The sequence below is a fragment of the Chiloscyllium plagiosum genome, chromosome 38 (genome assembly GCF_004010195.1).
Source record: "Chiloscyllium plagiosum isolate BGI_BamShark_2017 chromosome 38, ASM401019v2, whole genome shotgun sequence".
Taxonomy (NCBI): Eukaryota; Metazoa; Chordata; class Chondrichthyes; order Orectolobiformes; family Hemiscylliidae; genus Chiloscyllium; species Chiloscyllium plagiosum.
Window position 1 is genome coordinate 21,923,305 of NC_057747.1, and position 26,993 is coordinate 21,950,297.

General features: G+C 44.5%; 1 protein-coding gene across 1 annotated transcript in view; it reads left to right on the plus strand.

Annotated features, from left to right (window-relative positions):
* LOC122541902 (PH and SEC7 domain-containing protein 1-like) overlaps positions 1-26,993 on the plus strand; it is a 169,900-nt gene that overhangs the window by 68,110 nt on the left and 74,797 nt on the right. The window contains 2 exon segments of the mRNA XM_043679086.1: positions 6,931-6,984; positions 25,480-25,674. Of these exon segments, the coding sequence (XP_043535021.1) occupies positions 6,931-6,984; positions 25,480-25,674 (249 nt within the window).

Genomic DNA, 26,993 nt, shown 5'->3' on the forward strand with positions numbered 1-26,993 from the left:
AAACTCTGTTCCTCTGGCCACAGACTCTGCCAGACCTTTTGTGTTTCTCCAGCACTTTCTGCTTTTATTTCTGATTCCCAGCATCTGCAATATTTTATAGATGTTATTTGGCTCCCTAATGTACTTGACAGAAGGAAATCAACCATCGCCATGTGATTGTACATGTGACTCCAGACTGGCAGACAACGTGCTTGAGGCTCAAGTGCCTTGTGAAAAGGCCCTATCAAGTCACATGGTTCAAGGGTATTTAGGGATGGGCAACAAATACTGGCCTTGCAGTGATGCCAACATCTCATCAACACCATTCCAAAAGTATTTTTTTAAATTTACTCTGTGGGATGTGGGTGGCACTGGCTGGGCCCAGCATTTATTGCCCTGTCCCTAGTTGCCCCTTGAGAAGGTGGGAGTGAGTTGCCGCCTTAAATCCACTGCAGTCCATCTGCTGTGGGTTGACCCACAATGCCTCTAGGGAGGGAATTTCCAGGATTTCAACTCAGTGAAGGGACGGCGATATATTCCAAGTCAGGATGGTGAGTGGCTCGGAGGGGAACTTGCAGGGGGTGGTGTTCCCATGTATCTGGTGCCCTGTCCTTCTAGATGGTAGTGGTCATGGGTTTGGAAGGCGCAGTGTGAGGATCTTTGGTGAATTTCTGCAGTGTATCTTGTAGGTGGTACACACTGCTGCTACTGAGTATTGCGGTGTAGGACAAGACTGTCGTGTTGCAGCGTGGCAGAACATTTTAAACTAAAAACTTCCGTCTGTCAGTTTTGAGGGGCAAAGAGTCAGGTTAAAAATAAAGTCTCATTGTCCAAGCAAACCACAGAGGCTGCTCTCTCATTTGGTGGCAGTTTAACAGTAACTGAGGGTTACTGTTCCTCAGGCGAGGGCTGAGGTTGTAAGGGAGAGTCCTTCAGGGTTACCTCAGTCAGTGATGGGAATTGAGCCCACCCTGATGGCACCACTAAACAGCCATCCAGCCAACTGAACTAATGGGAAGTGGGACTAATTGGATTCTCTACTTAAGGATCTTGATGGGCTGAGTGACCTCCTCCTGTGCTGTACTGGACTACAGTGGGGGTCTAGGTTGGAACATAAGCACAGTCCTCAAATGCCCAGCGGCTCAGTCTGAGTCCCAATCTGCTGCAGTGAATCTATCCAGCAATGAGATTATCACTCTCTCTCGTCGCTCCCAGGTCTTGGAACAACTGCACGTTCTGTCAGGATCATATGAGAGATCAGAAGTATTATAGCTGAATGATTGGGCGAGGTCACACTAGAGTGGGGGAAGGGGAGAGAGAGAGAGAGAGAGGAGAGATTTATATAGCCTGTTCTTCAGCCTGAAGGGGAGATTACAGCAGGATTGAGAATGAGCAACTTAAAGACCCTTTTGTTGGTTCAACATGTCCTGCCTGAATAAGAAATGTCTCTGGAACTGCAGAGAATGTCCAATTCCAATATTTGTTTTTCTTGATCAGCACAGACCAGACAGAACAACTTTGATACCTGTGAATGTAGACACAAGTTTTTTTCTTTGTAACCAATAATTTATATTTTTTGCGATAAAAGAATTGACAGGAGGGATGATTTCTTGACAGTCTGGGAGGTACAAGTGGAGTGAGGCGGGGGAGGAAGTTTTGCTCAGAAGATCTGATTAAAAAGGGAAATGTTGACAGAGAGAGGAGAAAGGTGACAGGTGTAGGTGTGTGTGTGTGTTTGTGGGGGGGGGGGGGGGGTTGCAAAACCAGATTGGTGCAGGGTCCACTTACCTATTACTGTAAGGAGCGAGTTACCTTGGAAAGACTAAGGAGGGTAGCCCCAGTATTTGGATTTGAGGAGCTCCCTGGACAAGAGGACATGGCAGGAGGGAGGAGTAACTATTACAAGAAGGAGGCTCAGTGAAGCAGCGATATCAGCTCCGGTGCAGACTGAAAGAGAGGCTGAAATGAGAGAGAGAGAGAGAGAGTAAATATAACTAGGAGGCAATCTGGGAGAGAGAGAGAGACAGACAGAAAATACATGCCGGTCTGCTCTCTCAACTCCGAGGGCTCCAGAGGGAGGTCTCTGATCAACTGTGAGGGGCGAAGGCACTCGGGAATCTGAAGGATTTCAAGGTCACGGGGTTTTTATTTTAACCCAAAAAAAAAGAAAGAAAGCATGAGAGTCCGGATCCGAAGCCAGCCCCCAGCGCCTCATGCTGCTGGGCAGCAGCCTGGACTGAAGGAGAGACACACAGACAGAAAGCTGGAGGTTCGTTGTAACGATGTCAGCAGCTCACTCCCCTGGTAAACCCAGATTTGGAGACCTCAAGAGGAGGAGACTTGTCTCTTCCCCCTCCCTCCCCCAACACCCCCCCAGGGGGAGGTAGGGGGAGCTGGGGGGGGGGGTAAAACCTGGAGATCCAGTAGGTCTTGCAGTGACTGAGCTGTTGCTGTGATGGCTGATGCTGCAGGGAACCTGTGTTGCTGGCAATTTCCAGAACAGCCTGGACATCTTCCACACGCGGGAGAGCTGTGAGTATCAACGCAACATCCCCCCCCACCCCCCCACAACTTCTTTTGTTAACCCTTTGGGGTCCAGCAGCCGCTGTCTTTGCCTCTCCCCCCCCCCCCCCCCCCTCCGCACAGCAGAGCCCATTTTTTCCATTGACTTGGGAGGCTGTCTGATCCTGGGAGTGAAGGGGTTAACTGATGGGGAAAGGTACAGTAGGTCAGGCCTGTGCTGATTGGAGTCTCTCAGAGGTGACCCGATTGAAATACCAGCAGATCCTCCTTCAGAAATCACAATAAATAGTGCCCATCAATTCCCCAAATTCAGCAGGTAATAGATGGAGTGATGACCTTTTATTTTCAAAGGGAATAGATCAGGGAAATCGAAAATCATCTCAAACTGTGGTAAATTGCCCATAGGGTCTGGGCGATGTGTAGGCCGGGTGGGTTAGCCATGGGAAATGCAGGGTTATAGGGATGGGATGGGGCTGGGTTGGGATGCTGTTCAGGAGGGTCCGTGTGGACTCAATGGGCCAAATGGCCTGCTTCCACACTGTGATGATTCTATACAGAGCAGTAGTGAGGCCACAGCTGGAATACTGTGAACAGTTACATCCCCTTCTCTAAGGAATAATATGCTCACTGACGTTGGAGGTTCACTGGGATAATCCTGGGGATGGTGAGGTTGAGTGGGTTGGGCCTCAATTCATTGGAGTTTAGAAAAATGAGAGGTGACCTTATTGGAACATGTAAGGTTCTTCGGGAGATTTGTCAGGATATATGCAGAGAAACTGTTTCCCCTTGTGGGTGAGTCAAGGACCCCCCCCACAGGACACAATCTCAGACAAAGTAGTCACTCATTTCAGACAGAGGTGAGGAGGAATTTCTTCTCTGAGTAAATCTGCAGAATTCTTTATTGCAGAGGGCAGTCAAGCTAATGATTTTAAATATATTCAAGGCTGAGATAAACAGATTTCTAATCAGGAAGGGAATCAGTGTTTATGATGAAAATGGAGTTGAGTATTGTCAGAAATGCATTTAATGGTGGAGCAAACTCGATGGATCGAATAGCCTAATTCTCTTCTTGTGTCTTATGGTCTTCAGGTTGTGAGAGCATATTTCCCCCTGTTGGGGAGCCAAGAACGCGCTTAAAAATTTAAGGCTCTTCCATTGAAGAGTGCGATTGGGAGGGAACGTTTCTCTGGGATAGTGTGGAATTCTCTTCCCCAGAAGAGATTGCGTTGTTGTGTACTGTATATTCATAGCTGAGCTCAATACGTTTTTGATCAACAGGGGAGTCAAGACTGATGTGACAGCGGGGGTGCGGGCAGGAAAGTGGAGTTGAGATCAATGTCAGATCATCCATGACCTTATCGAATGGCAAAGGAGGCACGAGGGGCTGAATGGCTGACTCTATCTCCTAATTCCTGATTTCTCACGCAAGTGGCGGCTCTTGTGTTAAACAACTGCTGCCCCTGAGTGGAATCATGGATCCCTGAGGAGGGAAGGGTCTTGAATTCCTTGCTTGACTGACAGAGTGAAAAGATGGATGAACTGGGGGTGGGAGAGGGGATGTCATTTTAACTCTCTGGGATCTTGCTGTGTACAGAAAAGAAAAATCAATATTCAGAACCAGCTGAGCCAATGTCCCAGAGATAATTCTCTGAGAAATGCTTTCATTCTGATGTAGCTGTGCTATTCCCTTGCTGTTTAATTGAGAATATATTGTATTGTTAATCATCAGTGCACTTTACATCAATCAATAATGTTATTCTTTTCCTTGTTGCCACCCCCCATTCACTTCCAAACCCTTTGGCTGCATACTCCTTACGTTCCTTTCTGACTTTGAATTAAAATGAGCAGACAGAAGCAGGCCACTCAGCCTATCTGGTCTATGCCATTCTCTGTACCCTGGGGAGGTGTTGGTCCAGTGGTATTGCTGCTGTAATTTAATCCAGAGACCCAGCTAATGTTCTGGGGACCCAGATTCCAACCCCGCCATGGCAGATGGTGGAATTTGAATTAAATAAAAAAAGAATCTGGAATTAAGGGTCTAATGATGACCATGAATGCATTGTTGATTGTCATCTGGTTCACTAATGTCCTTTAGGGAAGGAATCTGCCATCCTTACCTGGTCTGGCCTACATGTGACACCAGACCCACAGCAATGTGGTGGGGCCTTAACAATTAGGGATGGGCAATAAACCTAGCCGTCATCCTGTGAGTGAATTAAAATAAATCTAATGTGTGATGGGTCCTCGTAGAATAATTCTAGATCAGTGATCCCAGTCCGGGCTCACAGCGATGGAATTTTTTTGCAAAGGTCTCTCCTAACGTTCTTCCGCAATTTGGTCAGAATTGTCTCTTGCTGGTCTGCGCCGAGGTCATGGCACTGATGATGTTGGAGAACTACTCCCCACTTAATTTCGATACCAAAGTCTCTTTCTCTGAGTTGACTGCCTGTTCTCAAATAACGCTTTTTGTAGGGTTGTCTCAGTTTTTGTTCCCTCCTTATCACATTCCACCTTCAACTACTGAGCTGGTGGAGGGAGCATCCTCACTGACGTGGGACAATATTAGATTGCTTCTTTGAGGAGCTAGTACAGATCCAATAGGATGAATGGCTGTAAGCTCTTAAATAATAAGCTATTTAATGGGGTAGGGTTAACTCTCATGGGTTGGAAAATAACTTTTTAAATTCATTAGTGGGATGTAAGCATTGCTGACTGGGCCAGCATTTATTGCCCATCCCTAGTTGCCCCCTGAGAAGGTGGTGAGCTACCTTCTTGAGCCATTGTAGTCTATTTGTTGTAGATAGACCCACAATACCCTCAGGGGGAGTTCCAGGATTTTAGCCCAAGACACAGAGGGAACGCTAATATATTTCCGAGTCAGGATAGCTGAATGCATCAGATTGGAACTTGCAACTTGGTGTTCCCAAGTACCCACTGCCTTTGTCTTTCTAGATGGTGGAGGTTGTGTGTTTGGAAGGTGCTGTCTCTTGATCTTTGATGAATTTAGCCCTACATTCAGTGGTTCCACTATAGGAGACTGCTTGAAGATCAATAGTGCATTGAAGATATCAGGAATGGTGCCTCAGCAATGTCCATTAGGTAAGGCATTTTATGCACACGCAGAGTATTTGCAGCAGGACAGGGAGGGGTCACTGTTACTTTGTGTGGATCTGTACTGCTCATCAGCTACACAAGAGGTAGAATGAGACATGGAAGAGTGTGGCTCACTCCATTGGTGTTTGAAATCAATGTCCAATATTGGAGATACCAGGCATTGTGTGAGCACCTGCGACATCTGCATTTTTATTACGCAGGGTCAGTTTGCTTGGATGGCTGAATTGCTAGTTTGAGATATAGAGTGAAACCAATAGTGTGGGTTCAAATCCTACCCGGCTGAGGTAACTATGGAGGACTCTGCTTCTCAACGTCTCCCCTCCCCTGAGGCACGGTGACCCTCAGGTTGAACCACCACCAGTTGTCTGTCTCCGTAATGAGAGTGCGGTCCTCTAGGACAGTGGTGACTTTACCATAACTTTAGCATCTTCTTTACTTACTAACTGTTCTGTTGTGGCTTGATAAGAAACACTTTCTGCAATGATGCCAATGCTTTTAGACCAGGGGCCCTGGGAGAGGATCGATATTTGCATGCAGTCCTTGAGTGTAGGTCGCTATATAGATAGGAGTTCCTGCGTGTCTGCAGAGGATCATGGGAATGTGTCAGTGTTTGCAAAGGATCATGGGAGAGTGTAAATATTTGCCATTATTGCAGGAAACCTTTCTTTATTAAGCAGCAATAGAATGGCTAGTATGTTAACAAAGGATCATGGGAGTGTGTCAATATTTGCAGACCATCCCCTACATAGTAAACGTTGAAGATTTGAGCTGCCAGTGGAGGAACATCAAAAGGAAAATGAGACCTCTGTGCTCCAATTGCTATCCTTGTCCACCTCCCTCTCCTACTTCAACCAGGCTCCTCCAACCCCTCTCTATCCTAAGCCAATACCCCACAAAGAAATTGTTGTGTGTGCAATGGCTTCAGATGAGGATGATCAAGGAAGAATTGGGATCAAAGAAAGGTCCTCAGAGGAAGAATTATCAAACATCAAGAGACCGATCTGAGGAGAAGACCTTGACATTGCTCCACGTGGAGAGAATAGAGCGACCATCTGTGATGGACCATCGGGTCCAAGTGACAAACAGGAGGACGTGCTGGGGTTGGGTAAGGGATTGAATTATTTCACATCCACCATGTGCATGCTACATTGTTTGTGAAAATTCATGTGCCATATATGTTTCAGTATGACTGCACTGTCCATTCTCACCAGCATTATCATGATTGATACAGCTTTGGGCTGCAGTGATCTAATTGTGGTTGATCGCTTCCACTCCATGATCCACCTTAACCCAAATCTATTCCTTACTTTTCAGGTGCTGCTGGTCCATTGCAAGAGAGGGAAGAGGAAGCTCCAGGTGTGATCCCAGGTGAGAACGGCACTAGCAGTCAGGAAGGATGGCCGAATCCTGCAACCTACAGTGAGAGGGACTTGGAAACGCTTCAGGGAGCCCGGCACTGGTGAAAGAACAGAGGTGTGGGCCTGAATCAAGGTCAGGTCTCCAGACTGCAGTGAAGTAGATACAGGTTTCTCTGCAGACTGGCCCAGGCCTCATCCACAGGGTGGTGAGATGTAGGAGAATCACCACCTGAACGCCTCACTTGGAGTCAATAACAAATGTAGTTGGGCTTCAGTCTCCTCTGGTCAGCTGATTGCTGCTGGACCTGTGTCCAGCTTCGACGTCCCAGGCAGTGCATTCCAAATTGGACCATCTTGTAGTGTGAAGCAACAAGTAGTGATTTGTACAATAGTTAAATCAAGGCATAAGGTAGCAGGAGTGGGCCATTCAGCCCTTTTGAGTATGCCATCAAGTAAAATCATGGCTGATTGTGGCTTTAACTCCACTTTCTTGTCTGACCCCCACAACTCCTTCATTTGACAAAAAATGTCGCTTGCAACCTTGAATATGTTCAGTGTCCTCAGAACTGCTCACCTGGGCAGAGAATCCCAATGATTAATCATGCATTTCCAGGAGGAGAAATTCCTCCTTACCTCTGTCTTAATTAGCAGTGGCTAGTATTCGATTCAGTGGCGAGTTTACCTTGTCAGAGAATACTGCTGTGTGACCTTTCCCTGGATAGCCCCAGGGACAAGATCATATTTAAACCTAAAGTCTAAACTGGAAAAACACAGCAGCTCGGGCAACATCTATGAAGAGAGAAGCAGAGTAAATGTTTCGTGTCCAGTATGATTCTTCTGTGGAAGTTCAGCCTCCGGTTTTTAATTTCAGATCTCTGATATCTGCAATACTTTGCATTTATTGTGGTACAACCCAACCATGATATAGTTTTTGATTGCGCTGCAGAGAAGATTAGATGTTGATTGATCTTTGGGTGAGACCATGTCTATCTGAATCTGAGAGAAAAACGTACCTTTTAGGAGATTGGATAGTTTTAGCTTTCTCTTTTGTTTTGCCTCCTGAACAACGTAAGGTGGTAAATTATCCTTGCACTCTGTTAGTTAAGTTGCCAGTTTAACATGGTAGACATCAGTTTTGTTACGAGCAATTCAACACAGCAAGACTAGTCTGAGGACTGTCCCCACTGCAAATTCTCTCTGAGCCCAGGAACAATTTTGAGATACTGTGTATAAAGTGGTCCCATTACAGATGATGTTTTTAACCTTCATCAGCAGCATCTATATTAGAGATATTTACCGAGTCTTGTTAGTAATCTAATCAGATGCTTTAAAAATGTCTCTTCGAATATTAGGGTTCATTCTGCTGCATGGCAAATTTTCCCCAAGGACTGGCACAAGAGAAATTTGCTCCGGGGACTGGCGCAGGGGAAATTTATTTCCTCCTTCATCAAGCATAGCTTGAAGTTTTTTCCAGAGTTTGTGTAGTCTCATTGTCGTGACCTTGAATTAAAGAGAAGTCACTCAGTCAGGCTTCTGCTAAAAGTGGAATTTTTACCATCTGTGGCCCCTTTTCCTTCTTAAAAAAAAGCTAGAAAAAATTTAAATTTGATGTACTTTAATGTGTTTTCTCTTGATTTTTCTCATTTTAAGCATTGTTTAGAATTCTTGGGGGAGTGTGTTGAAGAGTGAATGAAGCTGAATTTATTATTAAGTAGGTTTATTGCAATTGTGCAGTCTAATGAAGTAGCCCTGCCAATGTCAGGTCTAATATCTCCTCTCATCTAGTTCCCCTGTGGAGGTCATCAAGGTCTGGATATTGAAACCAAACTAGCTCTCTGTAAAATAAACAGAAAACAAAATGAGACGCCAAGGTTAATGAATTGGATTCTGTTCAGTTTTCGAGGAGGTCCGAATGCATCTGTAAAATAGATCTTTAATAAATGGCCTCATTCTTGAGAAGAGATGATAATGCTGCCTTTGTTAATCATGTTGGTGTAAGAGAGTACTCTATGGATTTGCTAGTTTGCGTGTCTTATCCATTGTTGAGCTGTGAGCACCTTATACACTTGCTGTTTGTATCAGTGAGTAACACAGTAGTGTAAGGGTATCTCCCAGCTGATTAAAACATGAGATGTAAACCTGCCATCATGGAGTGATGGTGATCCAATGGTTTGGCACTGCAGAACCCCAGATCAAAGTTCCGGGGGCATCGGTTTAAATTCCACCATGGTAGATGGTGAAATTTATTATTCAGTAAAAAGCTAAAAGTAACCATGTTGTAGAAACCCATACCTGCTCATAAATGTTCTGTAACTACCTGGTTTGGTGTGGTTCTGGAAACTTACTGTTGTTGTCTCTTACTTGGGTAATTAGGGACGGGCTATAAATGCTGGCTTAGTCAGTGATGCTCACATTACACAAATGAATACAAGAAAATTAGAGACAGTGCACTGATGATTCAAGGACTGATCTCTGGGATAGCCAAGAAGGCACTTGGCCTATATTCTCTGGACATCATAAAAATGAGAGGTGAATTTCTTAAAAGATCAATAATTGTGACAGAGTAGGCATTTCGTTTGGCTTTTGTGGAAGCAGGAGGGTCTATAACCAGGGGACGAAATGTTGGAATAACCGGTAAACGTTTAGGTTGCAAATGAGGAGAAATTTCTTTGCTTGGAGAGTTTTTGACCCCAGAGAGCTATGGAGGCTCAGTCATAGAGATGTACAGCCAATGAATATATTTGAGACAGATTGATATAAGGAAAATAGGAAAGAAAATAAGTCTCTTTGGTGCAATTGGTCAGCGCATTCAGCTGTTAGCTGAACGGTTGGTGGTTTGAGACCACCTGGGGACAGAGTGATTACTGTTCTCACTCCAACCGCTTTGTTGGGCAGCACGATGGCTCAGTGGTTAGCACTGCTGCCTCACAGCGCCAGGGACCCATGTTCAATTCCCACCTCAGGCAACTGTCTGTGTGGAGTTTGCATGTTCTCCCTATGTCTGTGTGGGTTTACTCCGGGTGCTCCGATTTCCTCCCACAGTCCAAAGATGTGCAAGTTAGGTGAATTGGCCTTGCTAAATTGCCCATAGTGTTAGATACATTAGTCAGGGGTGAATGTAGCGGAATGGGTCTGGGTGGGTTGCTCTTTGGAGGGTCGGTGTGGATTTGTTGGACCGAAGGGCCTGTTTCCATACTGTAGTGAATCTAATCTAATCATCATAAGTAAGGGTTTCAAAGAGCTAAAAGTGGTAATGAAAAGTTATTAGCAAACAAGATTAAGGAGAATCCCAAGGCTTTTCATACATATGTAAGAAATAAGAGGGTAGCCAGGGAAAGGGTTAGCCCACTCAAGGGTAAAGGAGGGAATCTGTGTGTGGAACCAGATGAGGTCCTAAACAAATACTTTGTGTCGGTATTCATCAAAGAGAAGGGATGGGTGGAGCATATCTCTTTCTTTAGGGTGCGACTCACAATCTACCTCATTCCTGTTGTTGTTAAAAAGGAAGAGGTGTTGTGCGTCTTAAAAAGTATTAAGGTAGATAAGTGTCTGGGTCCTGGTAGGATCTATCCCAGAATACTGAGGGAGGCAAGAGAACAAATTGCTGGAGCATTGACAGATATCTTTATATCCTCTTTGGCCACATGTGAGGTCACAGAGGACTGGAGAATAACCAATGTTGTCTCATTGTTTAAGAAGGGTAGCAGGGATAATCCTGGAAATTACAGGGCTGTGAGAGTTATGTCAGTGGTAGGGAAATTATTAGGGAAGATTCTCAGGGGTAAGATCTATATACATTTAAAAGCAAACAGACTGATTGGCGATAGACAGCATGGTTTTGTGTGGGGAGGTCACGTCTCAATAACTTGAATGAGTTGTTTGAGGAGGTGACAAAGATGATTGAGGGAAAAGTGGTTGATGATGTCTACATAGATTTCATTAAAGTCTTTGACAAAGTCCGTCATGGCAGACTGGTAGAAAAGGTGAAGTCACATGGTATAAGGGGTGAGCTGGCAAGATGGATACAGAACTGGTTTGGTCATAGGAGACAGAGGGTAACGGTGGAAGGATGCTTTTCAAAATGGAGGGTTGTGACTAGTGGTGATTCACAGGGATCAGTGCTGGAACCTCTGCTGTTTGTGATCTACATAAATGATTTGGAGGAAAACATAGCTGGTCTAATTAGTGAGTTTATAGATGATACAAAGATTGGTGGAGTTGCGGATAGTAAGGAGGATTGTCTGAGGATACTGCAGGATATCGATCAGTTGGATGCATGGGTAGAAAAATGGCAGATGGAGTTTAATCCAGCCAAATGTGAGGTGATTCATTTTGGAAGGTCAAGCACAGGTGAAAATTATACAGTGAATGGCAGAACCCTTAGGAGTATTAATATGCAGAAGGATATGGCTGTGCAGGTTCACAGGTCACTAAAGGTGGCAGTGCAGGTAGATAAGGTAGTGAAAAAGGCCTATGGCATAAGACCACAGGAGTGGAAGCAAGGCCATTTGGCCCATCGAGTCCACTCTGCCATTTAATTATGGCTGATGGGCGTATCAATTCCACTTAACCGCACTCTCCCTGTATCCCTTAATTCCTTCCGAGATCAAGAATTTATCAATCTCTGCCTAGAAGACACCCAACATCCCGGCCCCTACTGCATTCCGTGGCAATGAATTCCACAGGCCCACCACTCTCTGGCTGAAGAAATGTCTCCTCATTTCCATTCTAAATCCCCTCTAATTCTAAGTCTGTGCCATGGGTCCTAGTCTCTCCGCCTAACAGAAACAACTTCCCAGCGTCCACTCTTTCTAAGCCATGCATTATCTTGTAAGTTTCTATTAGATCACCTTCAATCTTCTAAACTCTAATGAATACAATCCCAGGATCCTGAGCTGTTCATCGTATGTTAGGCCTACCATTCCAGGGATCATCCGTGTGAATCTCCGCTGGACACGCTCCATTGCCAGTATGTCCTTCCGGAGGTTTGGGGCCCAAAATTGGATACAGTACTCCAAATGGGGCCTAAACAGAGCTTTATAAAGTCTCAGAAGCACATCGCTGCTTTTGTATTCTAATCCTCTTGAGATAAATGACAACATTACATTTGCTTTCTTAATCACGGACTTAATCTGCAAATCAACCTTTAGAGAATCCTGGATTAGCACTCCCAGATCCCTTTTGTATTTTGGCTTTATGAATTTTCTCACCATTTGAAAAATAGTCCATGCCTGTATTTTCCAAAGTGTAAGACCTCTCACTTGCTCATGTTGAATTTCAGCAGCCATTTCCTGGATGACTCTCCTAAACTGTCTAAGTCTTTCTGCAGCCTCCCCACCTCCTCAGAACTACCTGCCTATCTGCCCAACTTTGTATCATCGGCAAACTTCGTCAGAATGCCCTCAGTCCCTTCATCCAGATCATTAATATATAACGTGAACAGCTGCGGCCCCAACACTGAGCCCTGTGGGACTGCACTTGTCACCAGCTGCCATTCCGAAAAAGAACCTTTTATCCCAACTCTTGGCCTTCTCTCAGACAGCCAATCCCCAATCCATGCCAGTAGCTCACCTTGAACACCATGGGCCCTCACCTTACTCAGCAGCTTTCCGTGAGGCACCTTATCAAAGGCCTTTTGAAAGTCTAGATAGATAACATCCACTGGGTTTCCCTGGTCTAACCTACTTGTTACCTCTTCAAAGAGTTCTAACAGGTCTGTCAGGCATGACCTCTCCTTACTAAATCCAGGCTGACTTGTTCTAACCCGACCCTGCATTTCCAAGAATTTAGAAATCTCATCCTTAATGAGATTTTACCTACAACCAAGGTTAGGCTAATCGGCCTATAATTTTCCATCTTTTGTCTTGATCCTTTCTTGAACCAGGGGGTTACAGCAGCAATTTTCCAATCATCCGGGACTTTCCCTGATTCCAGTGACTTTTTGAAAGATCACATTCAGTGCCTCCGCTATTTCCTCAGCCACCACCCTCAGAACTCTAGAATGTAGCCCATCGGGGCCAGGAGATTTATCAATTTTTAGACCTTTTAGCTTTTCTCGCACTTTCTCTTTTGTAATGGCTACCATACTCAACCCTGCCCCCTGACTCTCCTTAATTGTTAGGATATTACTCACGTCTTCCACTGTGAAGACTGACACAAAGTACTTATTAAGTTCTTCAGCTATTTCCTCATATCCCATCACTAGCCTTCCTGCATCAATTTGTAATGGCCCAATTTCTTTTTTAGCCTCTCGTTTGTTTCTTATGTATTGAAAGAAACTTTTACTATCATTTCTAATATTGCTGGCTAGCCTACCTTCACATTTGATCCTCTCCTTCCTTATTTCTCTCTTTCTTATCCTCTGTTGGTTTTTGTCGTCTTCCCAACCTTCTGATTTCCCAGTGCTCTTGGCCACTTTATAGACTTTCTCTTTTTCTTTGATACATTTCCTGACTTCTTTTGTCAGCCATGGCTGTCTCACCCCTCCCAGATAATATTTCTTTTCTTTGGGATGAACCTCTGTCCTGTGTCCTCAATTACGCCCAGAAACCCCTGCCATTGTTGCTCTACTGTCTTCCCTGCTTGGATCTGCTTCCAGTTGATTTTTGCCAGTTCCTCTCTCATGCCCCTGTAATTACCTTTATTTAACTGTAAGACCGTTACATCCAATTTTGCCTTCTCTCTTTCAAGCTGCGGACTGAAGTCTACCATATTATGATCACTGCCTCCTAAGTGTTCCCTCACTTTAAGATCTTTTGTAAAGTCTGGCTCATTGCATAACACTAAGTCCAGAATAGCCTGCTCCCTTGTGGGCTCCATCACAAGCTGTTCCAAAAAGCCATCCTGTAAGCATTCCATGAATTTCCTTTCTTTGGATCCACCAGCAATACAATTCTCCTAGTCCAACTGCATATTGAAGTCCCCCATGATCACTGTGACCTTGCTTTTCTGACATGCCCTATATATTTCCTGGTATGTCTTGTGCCCCTGGTCCTGACCACTGCTGGGGAGGTCTGGATGTAACTCCCATTATGGTTTTTTTGCCTTTGTGGTTCCTCAACTCCATCCACACAGACTCCACATCATCTGACCCTATACCATTGAGTGCTATAGATGTAATTTCATTCTTAACTAACAAGGCCACCCCGCCCCCTCTGCCCACCTCCCCGTCTTTTCGATAAGTTGTAAATCCTTGGATGTTTAACTGCCAGCCTGAATCCCCTGCAACCACGTCTCTGTGATGCCTATCACATCATAATCATTCGTGATGATTTGTGCTGTTAATTCATTTACTTTGTTACGAATACTACGAGTGATTAGATAAAGCGCCTTAATGCGAATTTTCTTATCTTTATGATTTCCAACATCTCTGGTAATATATCCTAAGTTACCTTCCTTTTTGCTTCATTCCTCATCTGCCTCGAACTTAAACCCTGCACCCATGCTAACCTGCTGCTTATCTTTCTACCTGATTCCATACTCCCTGTTACTTTCCCTTTCCCTTTCCCTTCCCCGACTCACAAGTTTTAAATCCTCGTGACTACCCTATTTATCCTTTTCGCCAGAAGACTGGTTCTAGATCAGTTCAGGTGGAGACAGTCCCATTGGTACAGATCCCTTTGGTTCCAAAACTGATGCTGATGTCCCATGAAATGGACTCCCTCTTTCCCACACCAGTCTCTTAGCCATGTGTTTACTTCCCTAATTTTCTTATCCCTATGCCAATTAGCATGTGGCTTGGGCAGTAATCCAGAGAGTATGACCCTTGAGGACCTGTTCTTCAATTTCCTTTCTAGTACTTGATACTCCCCAAACAGGTCCTCCTTCCTAGCCTTGCCTATGTTAGTGCCAACGTGGACCACAACAACTGGATCTTCCTTCTCCTGCTCCAATGTCCTTTCAAACTGGTCAGAGATGTCCTGCACCCTGGCACTGGGCAGGCAACACACCACGCGGGACTCCCGATCCGGCTCGCAAAGGATATTATCTGTCCCCCTAATTGTAGAATCCCCTCTAACAACTACTTGTCTTTTTGCTTCCTCCTGTTGAATGGCCTTCTGCACCATTCTGTTCACAGCCCTTTTCCTCATTCATACAGGGAGCAAACCTCTTCTACCTGTTGGGCAAGGTCAAGGGCTGAGGCTCCTGCACTCCTGAACTCAGAATCTCCCTACGTGCCTCACTTACAGTTACACCCTGTTGTCCCTGATCACTGACTGACTGAATTTGAATTACTTAATCTACCGGGTGTGACTGCCTCCTGAAACAAAGCGTCCAGGTAACTCTCCCCCTCCTGGATGTGCCGTGGTGTTTGAAGCTCAGATTTTAGATCATCAACTCTGATCCGGAGTTCTTCCAGCAATCGACACTTTGCAGATGTGGTCACTGCCGTTCACAATGGGATCAGCCAGCTCCCACATCATACAGCTACAGCACATCACCTGTCCAGCCGTCTCTACTTATTTAATGCTTGCCTTCATTGGAAGGGGCATTGAATATAAGGATAGGCAAGTTATGCTGCAGCCTTGTAGAACTTTAGGCCACTCTATTGTATGCAGTTCTGGTCACTACACTGCCAGAAGGATGTGGACGTGTTGGAGCAGGTACAGGAAAGGTTTACCAAGATACTGCCCATTATGGGGGATTTTAGCTATGAAGAAAGGTTGGATAGACTGGGTTTTCACTGGAATGCAGAAGGTTGAGGGGGTGACCTGATCGAGGTTTATATGAATGCGAATGACATGAATAGACTGGAAAGTATGTGGCTTTTTCCCAAGGTGGAAGGGTCAGTTACAAGGGGACACAGGTTCAAGGAGCAAAGGGGGGAATTTAAAAGAGATGTGCAAGGCACATGTTTCACACAAAGGGTTAGTGAGTGTCTGGAACGCACTGCCAGAGGAGGTAGTGGAAGCAGACACAAAAACAGCATTCAAGAAGCACCTGGATGAATACATGAATAGGAAGGGAATAGAGGGATACGGATCCTGTAAATGTAGATGGTTTTCATATGGAAGGCAAAATGTGTTGGCACAAGCTTGGAGGACCGAAGGGCCTGCTCCTGTGCTGTATTAGTCCTTGATAGGTGTCAAGGGATATGTGGGTAGTGCAGAAAGATGGTGTTGAGGTGGAAGATTTACCATGGTCTTGTTGGATGGTGGTTCAGTCTTAAGGGCTGAAAGATCTACTCATGCAATAATGTGCAAATGCGTTCTTCTCCATTTTCAATGGTAATGGATTGAACATCCTTCCTGCCTTTCTCAGCTTGGCACTTTGTCACCCAGCTCTGATACTATAACTGAAAAGAATGACTTTGATTAGATTAGATTAGATTAGATTACTTACAGTGTGGAAACAGGCCCTTCGGCCCAACAAGTCCACACCGCCCCGCCGAAGCGCAACCCACCCATACCCCTACATTTACCCCTTACCTAACACTACGGGCAATTTTAGCACAGTCAATTCACCTGACCTGCACATCTTTGGACTGTGGGAGGAAACCGGAGCACCCGGAGGAAACCCACGCCAACACGGGGAGAACGTGCAAACTCCACACAGTCAGTCGCCTGAGGCGGGAATTGAACCCGGGTCTCTGCCGCTGTGAGGCAGCAGTGCTAGCCGCTGTGCCACTGTGCTGCCCACTTTGTATCTACCAGTTCTGCCCTGCCATTAGTGCTACTACATTGCCCATCCCACCCCACCCCACCCCACCAACTTAGAAGCCACTTCATCGAAAGGCTACACCGGGGTCAGGAGTTTAGGCTCTGGATCGGGACAGTGATGGCAGGGTCAAATAGAGGTTATGACTCCACATTGTGTCAGAAACATTCACCGGTCAGTGGTTCTCTTTTCTGCAGATTGACCCAAATGGCAGCCAGAGGGTGGGATCTGGAAACTGGAGGAACCAATCTGAAAAGTTTTCAGTTCTGAAATGACCTCCACACCAGGTCACCACTGCAGAAAGTGAAGGGCGGCTGATAACTGTGATGAGGGACTCCTGTGGTGTGGTGGTAGTGTCCCTACCTCTTAGCCAGGAGGCCTGGTTTCAGCTGCAACAGAGATGTGTCATAACATCGCTGAAAAGATTGATTACAATGATTATAGCTTCCAGCATCCAATTTATAAGGGTTCTTGTAGCGAGTTGGGTTCAAGTCCCACTTATTCCAGAGATATGTAATAATATCTCTGGATAAGGGGTTGATTATGAATAACTGTGGGTGTAGCCACATGATGGAGGGCTGATGCCCAAAACGCTGACTTTCCTGCTCCTCGGATGCTGCCTGACCTGCTGTGCTTTTGCAATGCCATACTTTTCGACTCTGACTCTCCATCCTCTGCAGTCCTCACTTTCTCTCTGTGGGTGTAGCCAAACAGCTGAGGAGAGTTATCTGTTCTGCCACCAATAGCCTGCTTCCCAAAAGCCTCATGGGGACCAGCAGATCTTGTAGGAAGTTCCAGTTGCCCTTTAGTATTTTGACATTGTGGGCTGAATGGCCTCCTTTTGCACCATAACACTTCTGTGATTGACATTATTCTCCACTGTAACGTGTTCTGGTTGCCTTTTCGTTTCTGGGCGTTTGAAATGATCATACTTCAAGCTTGGAAGGAAGTGAGCCCTTTGTCTTTCATACCATTGTCATACCCGGCCAGAAATCTGCTGAAACTGATATTCTACACAACAGCTGATACCCCACTGCAGTCATGAATGTAACTGCACTGGAACACAAGATCTGCCATTGCTTTGTGTCTAATTATAATTTATAAAGTTTAGGCAACAATATGTAGCAGGCTGTTTACTCACTTCCATTGGATGCTCAAATGCTTCCAGCTTTGGTTCAAAGTCTCTGGGGCAGGTCGTTGTGTTGGCAAAGCTGTATGCTAACCAGTGGCATTAATTTTCCTGCCCGCCTGCTTTATATTCACCTCATATGGGAGTGAAAACCTTCCATCATCTTGGCTGTGTGTGTCTTCAAAACTTTCTGACATTTGAGCACAAGTCACATCTTAAAGAAACTTGGGTTTGACCAATGATACTGTGCAGTTGCCATTGGCCATTGCTGTTTGGATGCATTATTGGAGACCTCCTGTCACCGATAATTCAGCCCAAGTGCCTTCTCTCTGCCATCTTCATTACATCTCACAGCTAATAAGTGGAAGTATTAAAATAGCAGTGGCTCGTTTTTCTCATGCTTCTGTGACTTTACTGGATTGATCAAGGAGATTAATCTTTTAATTCCTGGAACTTTCAGGATAACCCTGAAGTGTCAGTATTTCTGTGGCTGGGTAAGGGACTTAGGACCCTGGAGCAATCATGAGATGATGTCATGGAGATGCTCCTCACTGACTGTAAATAGCACAGCGTGGACAGTTAGTTAGGGTGTGTGTGACATACCTAGAGAACAAAGTAAATTTGACAATAGTCATTTAATAATGTAAAAATAGGCTTATCTAACATTACCATGTCAAGTACTATTTATTGTTAGAATGCAATAAACCGTCTTTAACCTTGCCTTTTCCACATTTGATCTGCCAAACCCATAAAACCATCCTCTGAAAGACCCTGTGTATGGAATCATATTATGGTTTCTGCCCTGATAGAGGCCATTTGGCCCCTCCAGGCTGTGCATGCTCTCTCCCTCTCTCTCTCTCTCTCTCTCTCTCTCTCTGCATGGTCTCCCTCCCTGTAGCCCAGCAAATTGTTTTCACAGTTCACTCACTGAGTGGAGAGGGAGAAATGTGTTCCCATTCATGAAAGGATGGAGAACGAGGGGGGGGGGCAGATTTCAAGTACCTGAAACAAATCACCATGAGATAAAAAAGAACCTCTTTGTGAAGTGAGTGGTTAAGGCCTGGCATATGATGCCTGAGAGATTGCAGTGGAGGCAGGTCCAATTGGAGCAGTCCAGGGGCAATTGGGCTGTTATTTGAAAAGGAGGAATGTAAAGGATTGCAGAGAGAATGGCATTTAGTAGATTGCTCCTTTGGAGTGCCAGTTAAGACGCAGTGGGCTGAATGGTGTCCTTTCAATGCAGTATTGATTCTGTGGCTTTGGGTGCCCTTTTAATTGAATCTGCCTCCACCACACTGTGAGCAATGTGCATTTCCCGAATCCAAGCACCTAATGGCTTGAAGGTAGGAGATGGAAGATGTTGGTGGTGGAGGGTTGTTTTTCAGTCTGGAGGCCTGTAACAACTGGATCTGCAGCTGGATCTGCTGCTTTTGATCACTGACATAAATTATTTGGATGTGAATATAGAAGGTCTGGTTAGTAATTATGCAGATGACACCAAAATTAAAAATCTCACACTGGACGGCACAGTGGTTAGCACGGCTGCCTCACAGCGCCAGAGACCCAGGTTCAATTCCCGCCTCAGGCGACTGTCTGTGTGGAGTTTGCACATTCTCCCTGTGTCTACGTGGGTTTCCTCCGGGTGCTCTGGTTTCCTCCCACAATCCAAAAGTGTGCAGGTTAGGTGAGTTGGCCATGCTAAATTGCCCGTTGTGTCAGGGGAATGGGTCCGGATGGGTTGCGCTTCGGCAGGTCGGTGTGGACTTGTTGGGCCGAAGGGCCTGTTTCCACACTGTAAGTAATCTAATCTAATCTTAAAAAAAAAACAGGTTACAGCCCAACCAGTGTATTTGGAAGCACTAGCTTTCGGAGCGCTGCTCCTTAACCACCTGATGAAGGAGCAGCGCTCCGAAAGCTTGTGCTTCCAAATAAAGCTATTGGACTATAACATTGTGTTGTGTGATTTTTAACTTTTGTACATCCCAGTCCAACACCGGCATCTCCAAATCATGACACCAAAATTGATGGTGTAGTGGACAGCGAAGAAGGTTACCTCAGAGTACAATGATACATGGGCTGAGGAGTGGCAGGTGGAGTTTAATTTAGACAAATGTGAGGTGTCTCATTTTGGTTAAAAATAAACAGGCAATAAATAAACATACAGTTAATGGTAGGGTCCTGGGAGTGTTGCTGAGCAAAGAGACCTTGGGATGAAGGTTCATAGTTCCTTGAAAGCAGAGTTGCAGGTGTAGTGAAGAAGGTATGCTTGCCATTATTGGTCAGTGCATAGAATGTACGAATTGGGATGTCATGTTGCAGCTGTACATGACAGTGGTGAGGCCACTTTTTGAATATTGCGTCCAATTCTGATCTTCCTACTATGGGAAAGATGTCGTTAAACTTGAAAGGGTTCAGAAAAATATTATAAGGATGGTGACAGGGGTTGGAGGGTTTAAGCTATAGGGAGAGGATGAATAGGATGAGCCCTTTTTCCCTGGAGCGTCAGAGGCTGAGGGGTGACCTTATAGATGTTTATAAAATCATGAGGGTGAATAACTACGGTCTTTTTCCCGGGGTAGGGGAGTCCAAAACTAGAGGACACAGGTTTAGGGTGAGAGGAGAAAGACTTAAAAGGGACCTAAGGGGCAACTTTTTCACACGGAGGGTGGTGAGTGTAGGGAATGAGCTGCCAGAGGAAGTGGTGGAGGTGGGTATGATTACAACATTTAAAATGCATCTGGATGGGTACATGAATAGGAAGGGTTAGAGGGATGTGGGCCAAATGCCGGCAAATGGGACTGGATTAATTTAGGGTATCTGTTCAGCATGGACAAGTTGGACTGAAGAGTCACCTTCTGTGCGGTACATCTCTATGTATCTTCAGGTTCTTTTGTCAATGTCTTTAGATTGGGGTCCACTAGTTCAGCACTCCACTGCTAACTACCTTCCCAGGGTAACCTGCAGGGTTGTAAAACAACTTGTGAAACTTTTATACACCCCAAGCGATTGTCTTTGGTATTTACTGGCTCAGCTGAAAATGTGTTGCTGGAAAAGCGCAGCAGGTCAGGCAGCATCCAAGGAGCAGGATAATCAACGTTTCGGGCATGAGCCCTTCTTGCTGCGCTTTTCCAGCAACACATTTTCAGCTCTGATCTCCAGCATCTGCGGTCCTCACTTTCTCCTATTTACTGGCTAAGGAGAGTGAGCAAGGCTGTAGTTGTGTAATCATTAACTGACTCTATTGTGTTAGCTGAGTGGTTTGAAACAATCTGTGTGTGATCCTGTTCAGAACAAGCTGTTTCTCACCAGGGGCAGCAGAAACTTCATCCAAATCCTTCTGCAAGTATTGGCAAATGGTTAATGTGGAAAGTGAAAGGGGGCTGCTTTATTATTCTTTGTTGACACTCAATGTGGGTAGGTAGTTCAGGAAATGCGAACAACCTGAGTTCATCATCGCTGTGCTCCATGGTTTGTTAATAGCTGGAGCTGGCCCTCTCTTTGCTTGGCAACTGACTTACCGTCACGTGCGTGTGGCCTAATCCATGAAGAAATTATGTGAAAGATTTGCGGATGCTTCCTGGACTTAACTCTGCCTCTTCTGTGCTTAATAATGTTGTTGATGACTGACTGCAGCATTAGCAAGCAATGCCGAGAATAGAGTCAACTGTAAGTAGTTATGGCTCTTTCACTCCACTTCAGGTGAAAAGAGCTCAAAATGGCTACTAAGCTGTTCACATTCATGTATTGGGGTGCTGCTTGTTAATATTCCATAGTCAACGATGTAGAAAGGAGAAGATAGAACAGGAAACTGTATGGGAACAAAGTCGTGATCTTGAAGAGAAGGGAACTGCTTCAGGGCTGAGCTGACATTCTGATGGAAGGAGAGTGGAAGAGTTTGAAGAGGCTCTGGTTTCAGATAAGGCAGGGCGTGTAAACAGTAAGTAGGTGGGACTTGCATAGTCAGGAGGTCAGTGCTGATGGGGAAAAGGGGATGGATCCGACTGGAGTGAGTAGAGAAAACAGAATTCAGTACTCCGTTTGTAGTTTCTTTTGAAAATGCTTCAAGAATTGGAATTCCTTCTAAAAGTATAATTGCCAAAACTCCTTAGATTCAAGCAGTAAGGTCTAAAGGATGATCCAATACTCCTGGTAATAGTATCTATCCTTCATAATAACACAGCAATACTATGTCAGTCTTGACTCAGTGGTCAATCTCTGAAGTGGACAACCATCGGTTTAAGACTCATTCTGGTGATTTGAGAGCATAATCTAGATGCAGTACTGAGGGGCAGTGCTGCACTGTCAAAGGTGCAGTCTTTCGAATGAGAAGATAAAATGAGACGCCTTGTAGCTGTCTCAGGTAGAGGCAAAAGTTATTGTAAGATTGTGAGACCGTAGTATTAAGCCAATTGGCCTATCGAATCTGCTCCACCATTCAATGGGATCATGGCTGATCTGATAATCCTCAGTTTCACTTTCCTATCTTTTACCCCCATGGTTCTCATACAGATTAAAGATCTATCAGTCTTGAACATGCTTAACATCCAGCCGTCTTGAACATGCTTAACATCCAGCCTTGACAGTTCTTTATGGCTAAAAAAATTCGACAGATTCGCTACCTTCTGGGAGACAAAATTCCTCCTTGTTTCTACCATAAATAGTCCAACGGTTTATTTGAGAGTACAGGTTTTTGGAGTGCTGCTCTTTTGTCAGGTAGCTAGCTATCTGATGAAGGAGCAGTGCTCTGAAAGCTTGTACTTTCAAATAAACCTGTTGGACTAAACCTGGTGTTGTGTGATTTTTAATTTTGTCCACCCCAGTCCAATACCAGCTCCTCCACATCATGTCTATCATAAATGTATGAGCCTTTACTCTGAGGTAGAGCCCTCTGGTACCAAACACTCCGAAAGGAGAAATGGTCTCTCAATATCAAGCCCCCTAAGAATCTTGTATGTTTCAATATTGCTGTTTCTCACCATGGAATGAGCTGCCAGAGGAAGTGGTGGAGGCTGGTACAATTACAACATTTAAAAGGCATCTGGATGGGTATATGAATAGGAAGGGTTTAAAGGGGTATGGGCCAAGCGTTGGCAAATGGGACTAGATTAATTTAGAATATGAGGTAGGTGTGGACAAGTTGGACCGAAAGATCTGTTTCTGCATTCTCAATCTCTGTGACTCTAAATATTTGATCCATAAACATTACATGGATCCTGTCAGGACTTAACTGCAGTCAGATGATTTCTTGCAGTTGATGCAGTTAGGTCTTTTACAAATGACTTTCTGACCTGTTTAAAACAAAAATTACCTTTGCAGAACTGACCCATTCATCTGACTCTATTTTGAAACCTGCAATGCAGAATGTGTTTTATATATACCTTTCCTCACTTGGGGATATCACTTATATGCATCAGGCATCCCATACGTGCATGGATGTCATAATCTGTGAGGATGTACCCTATCGTATAAATTATCTTTACACCACACTCTGCATCTGCAAGGCTAACAGCATTGTGGATGACCCCACACATCCCTCATTCAAATTCTTCTTCCTCCTGCCATCTGGCAGAAGATATCGGAGCATTCAGTCTCCGACGGCCAGACTATGCAAAAGTTTCTACCCCCAAGCCATCAGGCTCCTTATCACTGTATGATCGCACTCTATTCCATTTGTAATTTTCAGACAACTTTTTGAATTGCTGCTAAAACAATGTTTTATTGATGATCATTCATTGTTACATTGTAATTTGTCCACCACTGTGCCTAATGTCTTGTCAGGAATTACTGTGCTGTCTTGCATGTTTTGCACTTCTCTGTGCACTTTATGCTGCCCTGTGTGTGACTGTACTCTTGTGTAGTCTGTGTTCATAAAGCACCTTGGTCCTGGAGGAATGCTGTCTTGTTTTTATTGTACCAATGTAGAATTGACAAATAAAGTTACTCTACTTACCTAGGACCTTGCTACTCTTACATAACTCCAACTCATGTGTTTTTAGTGGATTTTGTGTAAGTCTGTACAGTCCTGCTGGGTGGATGGTTCATTGGATGTAAATTTAGACCTGTTGTTGAGAATGGATGCTCAGTCATGCTTGTTAAAGGTGACTATTCCTCTCCCTTTTGTCAGGCTTAAATGTGTGTCCAGATTGCCCTTGAGGTCTCGCAATGCTGCTAGATGTTTGTACATGTGTAAAAATGGGAGAAATCACTCAGAATCCTGCAGCATTCATTCATCTGATCAGCTGGGCATGCTTTCAAGGATTCGGTGCCTTCAATCAATACCAGTTTGTGGAAGGATAGGCTGGGAATAGAGCATTTCAAACAGATATTCTTGCCAATTGTTCCTGATGAGTGCAGGTTGAAAAGCTTTGACATCATGGGGTTTTTTTTCAACAATATTCTTTAAGACTGCATCTTGCGGAATGTGCTTGTTACGCAAATTTTGCTTTGTGGAACACAACTGCTAAGCACCTACAACATCAAAATAAAACCTTGACATCTGAGTAATGAATTGTACAGCATGTTTGAGAGATATGTACATCATTTCAATTTCACTCCATTAATCAGTTGTTTAACACAACGCTTTAGTAATCAACGATCCCAGTATTGTCTTTGAAGTGACAGTATTTCCTTGAATATGTTAATAATCTGTCCCATTTTCCTTGTCAGACAATTAATGTTTTGAATATTTGATTGAACGGGAATGATATATTTGTGTACAACATAAGAATTATCTACATTATTTCTGTCTTGGAAGTTTATATATAGTCCATGCTCTGTCATTGGAGAGAGTATTGTCCTCCCACACTTTGACTGGAATTAAAGGTTTCGTGGAGTCATTGAAAGATTTGGCAGGGATTTCTCTCAACCAATATTCTGTCATCCAGCAGCCTAACGGGTCATAAATAAAATGTTGATCCCTCACAGTCCAATCTTGCCGTTTACTTGTCCACCTTTTATGAGTTTGGTTGTCTATGCAAAACCTACAGGACAGCTTGTCACCCACTGAGTACCCTAATTTTGGCTTATTCACAGTTTGTAAGAAAAAAACATTTAAGGAGCATGTACTTTCTGTCCTAAAAGGTGCCCATATGGCTCATAATGTGCATGCACCGTCTGCCATGTTCACTATTTGCAAAAATAGCGTTTTTGAAGAACTTATCCCCATAAATGGTGAGACTTTATCAGGTTAGCTCAGTGTCTGGATGGCTGGTTTGTGATGCAGAGTGACATCAACAGTGTGGGTTAAATCCCCGCACCGGCTGAGGTGACCATGAAGGTCCCACCTTCGCAACCTCTCCCTTCACCCCCTGATGTGTGGTGACCCTCAGGTTAAATCACCACCCGTCGTCTCTCTCAGTCCAATGAGAGAGCAGCCATATTGTCCTCTGGGACTATGTCGACTTTACCTCATGTCACTAGTTTCACTGGAATCCTGCTGTGCATGGAGTGGTTTCTGGTCTTGCTTACATAGCAGATGTGGTGTCTTTAGTTGTGTCTTAAGGAGCTCTTTAGGTCAATATTTTGAGAGTTCTAATAAAGTGCATCGTTAAGTGTTAATGAGACCGATGTATAGCTTGTGAATGATGTATATTTGTGAATGATGTATAGCTTGTTAATGAGACCGATGTATAGCTTGTGAATGATGTATATTTGCCTGGGAAACGCTCATGATGCTGCCTAATGTATTCTTTTCAGATGTGCTTTATTTATTTATTCCAGCGACAGCAATTTGAACCACTTGGTGATGGACTCTGAGTCCGAGATGGACAGCACTGAGCAGTTGGCGTTGGGGAGCACTGACACTTTGGCCAATGGCAACAAGACTGACCAGGAAGCTGCCAAGCGATTGGCCAAGCGTCTCTACTACCTGGATGGGTTCAAGAGATCCGATGTGGCTCGACATCTGGGCAAGAAGTGAGTGGTTGCTGAAAGAGGTGGGGGGGAGGGGAGAGAGACTGGCAATACAATTGTTGCTGCAACTGTAGGTGAGATCACACTTGGGACACTGTGCACTGTCTGGGTCCCCACATATAAGAAAGGCTGTACTGCATTGGAGGCAGTTCAAAAGAGATTCACTTAGGCCAATTCCTGGATTGGAGGGGTTGACTTATCAAGAGCATCTAAACCGGTTAGACCTTTAATTGTTAATTAGAAGAGTGAGGGGTGATCCTATTGAAACGTACAAGATTCTGAGGGAACTTGACAAGAGCAGATGTTTCCATCATGGGAGGTGCCTAGAGTTTTGAAAGCTTGAGGCATTGAGAGCCATGAGGAACTGTCACAGCAAGGAGTCGAGGCCGTGGGCAGATCAGCCATGATCTTACAGAATGGCAAGAGGGGCTGAATGGCCTACTCCTGTTCCTTCTTAAAATATTTTTATGTGGGAGAAAGGGGTTCTAAAAAGAGAAGCAATAGAACCTGTGCCAGAAATGTCAGCACTTTTCATGCAGCCCTTAGATCATTGCCTGCTGTCTGCTGAAAAGTAACAAGCATTAAGAAAGGCAAAGTAACAAGGTATGATTGTGGTGCAGTGCACTCCACACTCTGGTTTCTGCTCCATTCTTGGAGGACAAAGCAGATCATTAAAAACACACAGGAACAACAGGAAATGTGTTGCAGTTTCAGGATAGTTATTTAATCTGGATTATGCTTTTAGTCACATATTATTGTTGTACAAACTGTCCAAACAGGTTCAGACTGTTAAGAAACCAGTACATGGGTTTTATACAGCTCCAGTTTACCTTACCACACCAAAAGAGGGTGCTGCTGTATCAATGTTTTAAAATGTCTCGAACAAGTTGTAATGATTTTCCATTTATCCTCCTTGACTCACTCTCTGCCTTCTCTCCTTTTTATCTTTCGTTTTCTTTTACTCCTCTGCTGTTCCTCCTTTTCTCTCCTCTCTTTTCTGCCATCCTTTCTCATGTTCACTTTCTATTACTTACTCCCGTTCTATCCTTCTAAGTGCCTTCATTACACGTTTTGTAAAATTCCATATCACTTTACTGTTGTCTCCTCTCTCGTTTTAGACCCATCGCTGTTTCATGTTTCACTTTTTCCTGTGCTTTTCTTCCTTTTGTTGAGTCCCTTTCCCATTTTTGGTTTCTTCGCTGGATCCACAATTCCTGTTCGTGAAGGTTTTAAACAAATTTTTGCCTCTGTGATTCTCTCTCTCTCTGACCCCACTGGCAACTTGTCTTTCATATCCTCTCCTACCCTGTGAAATCATACAC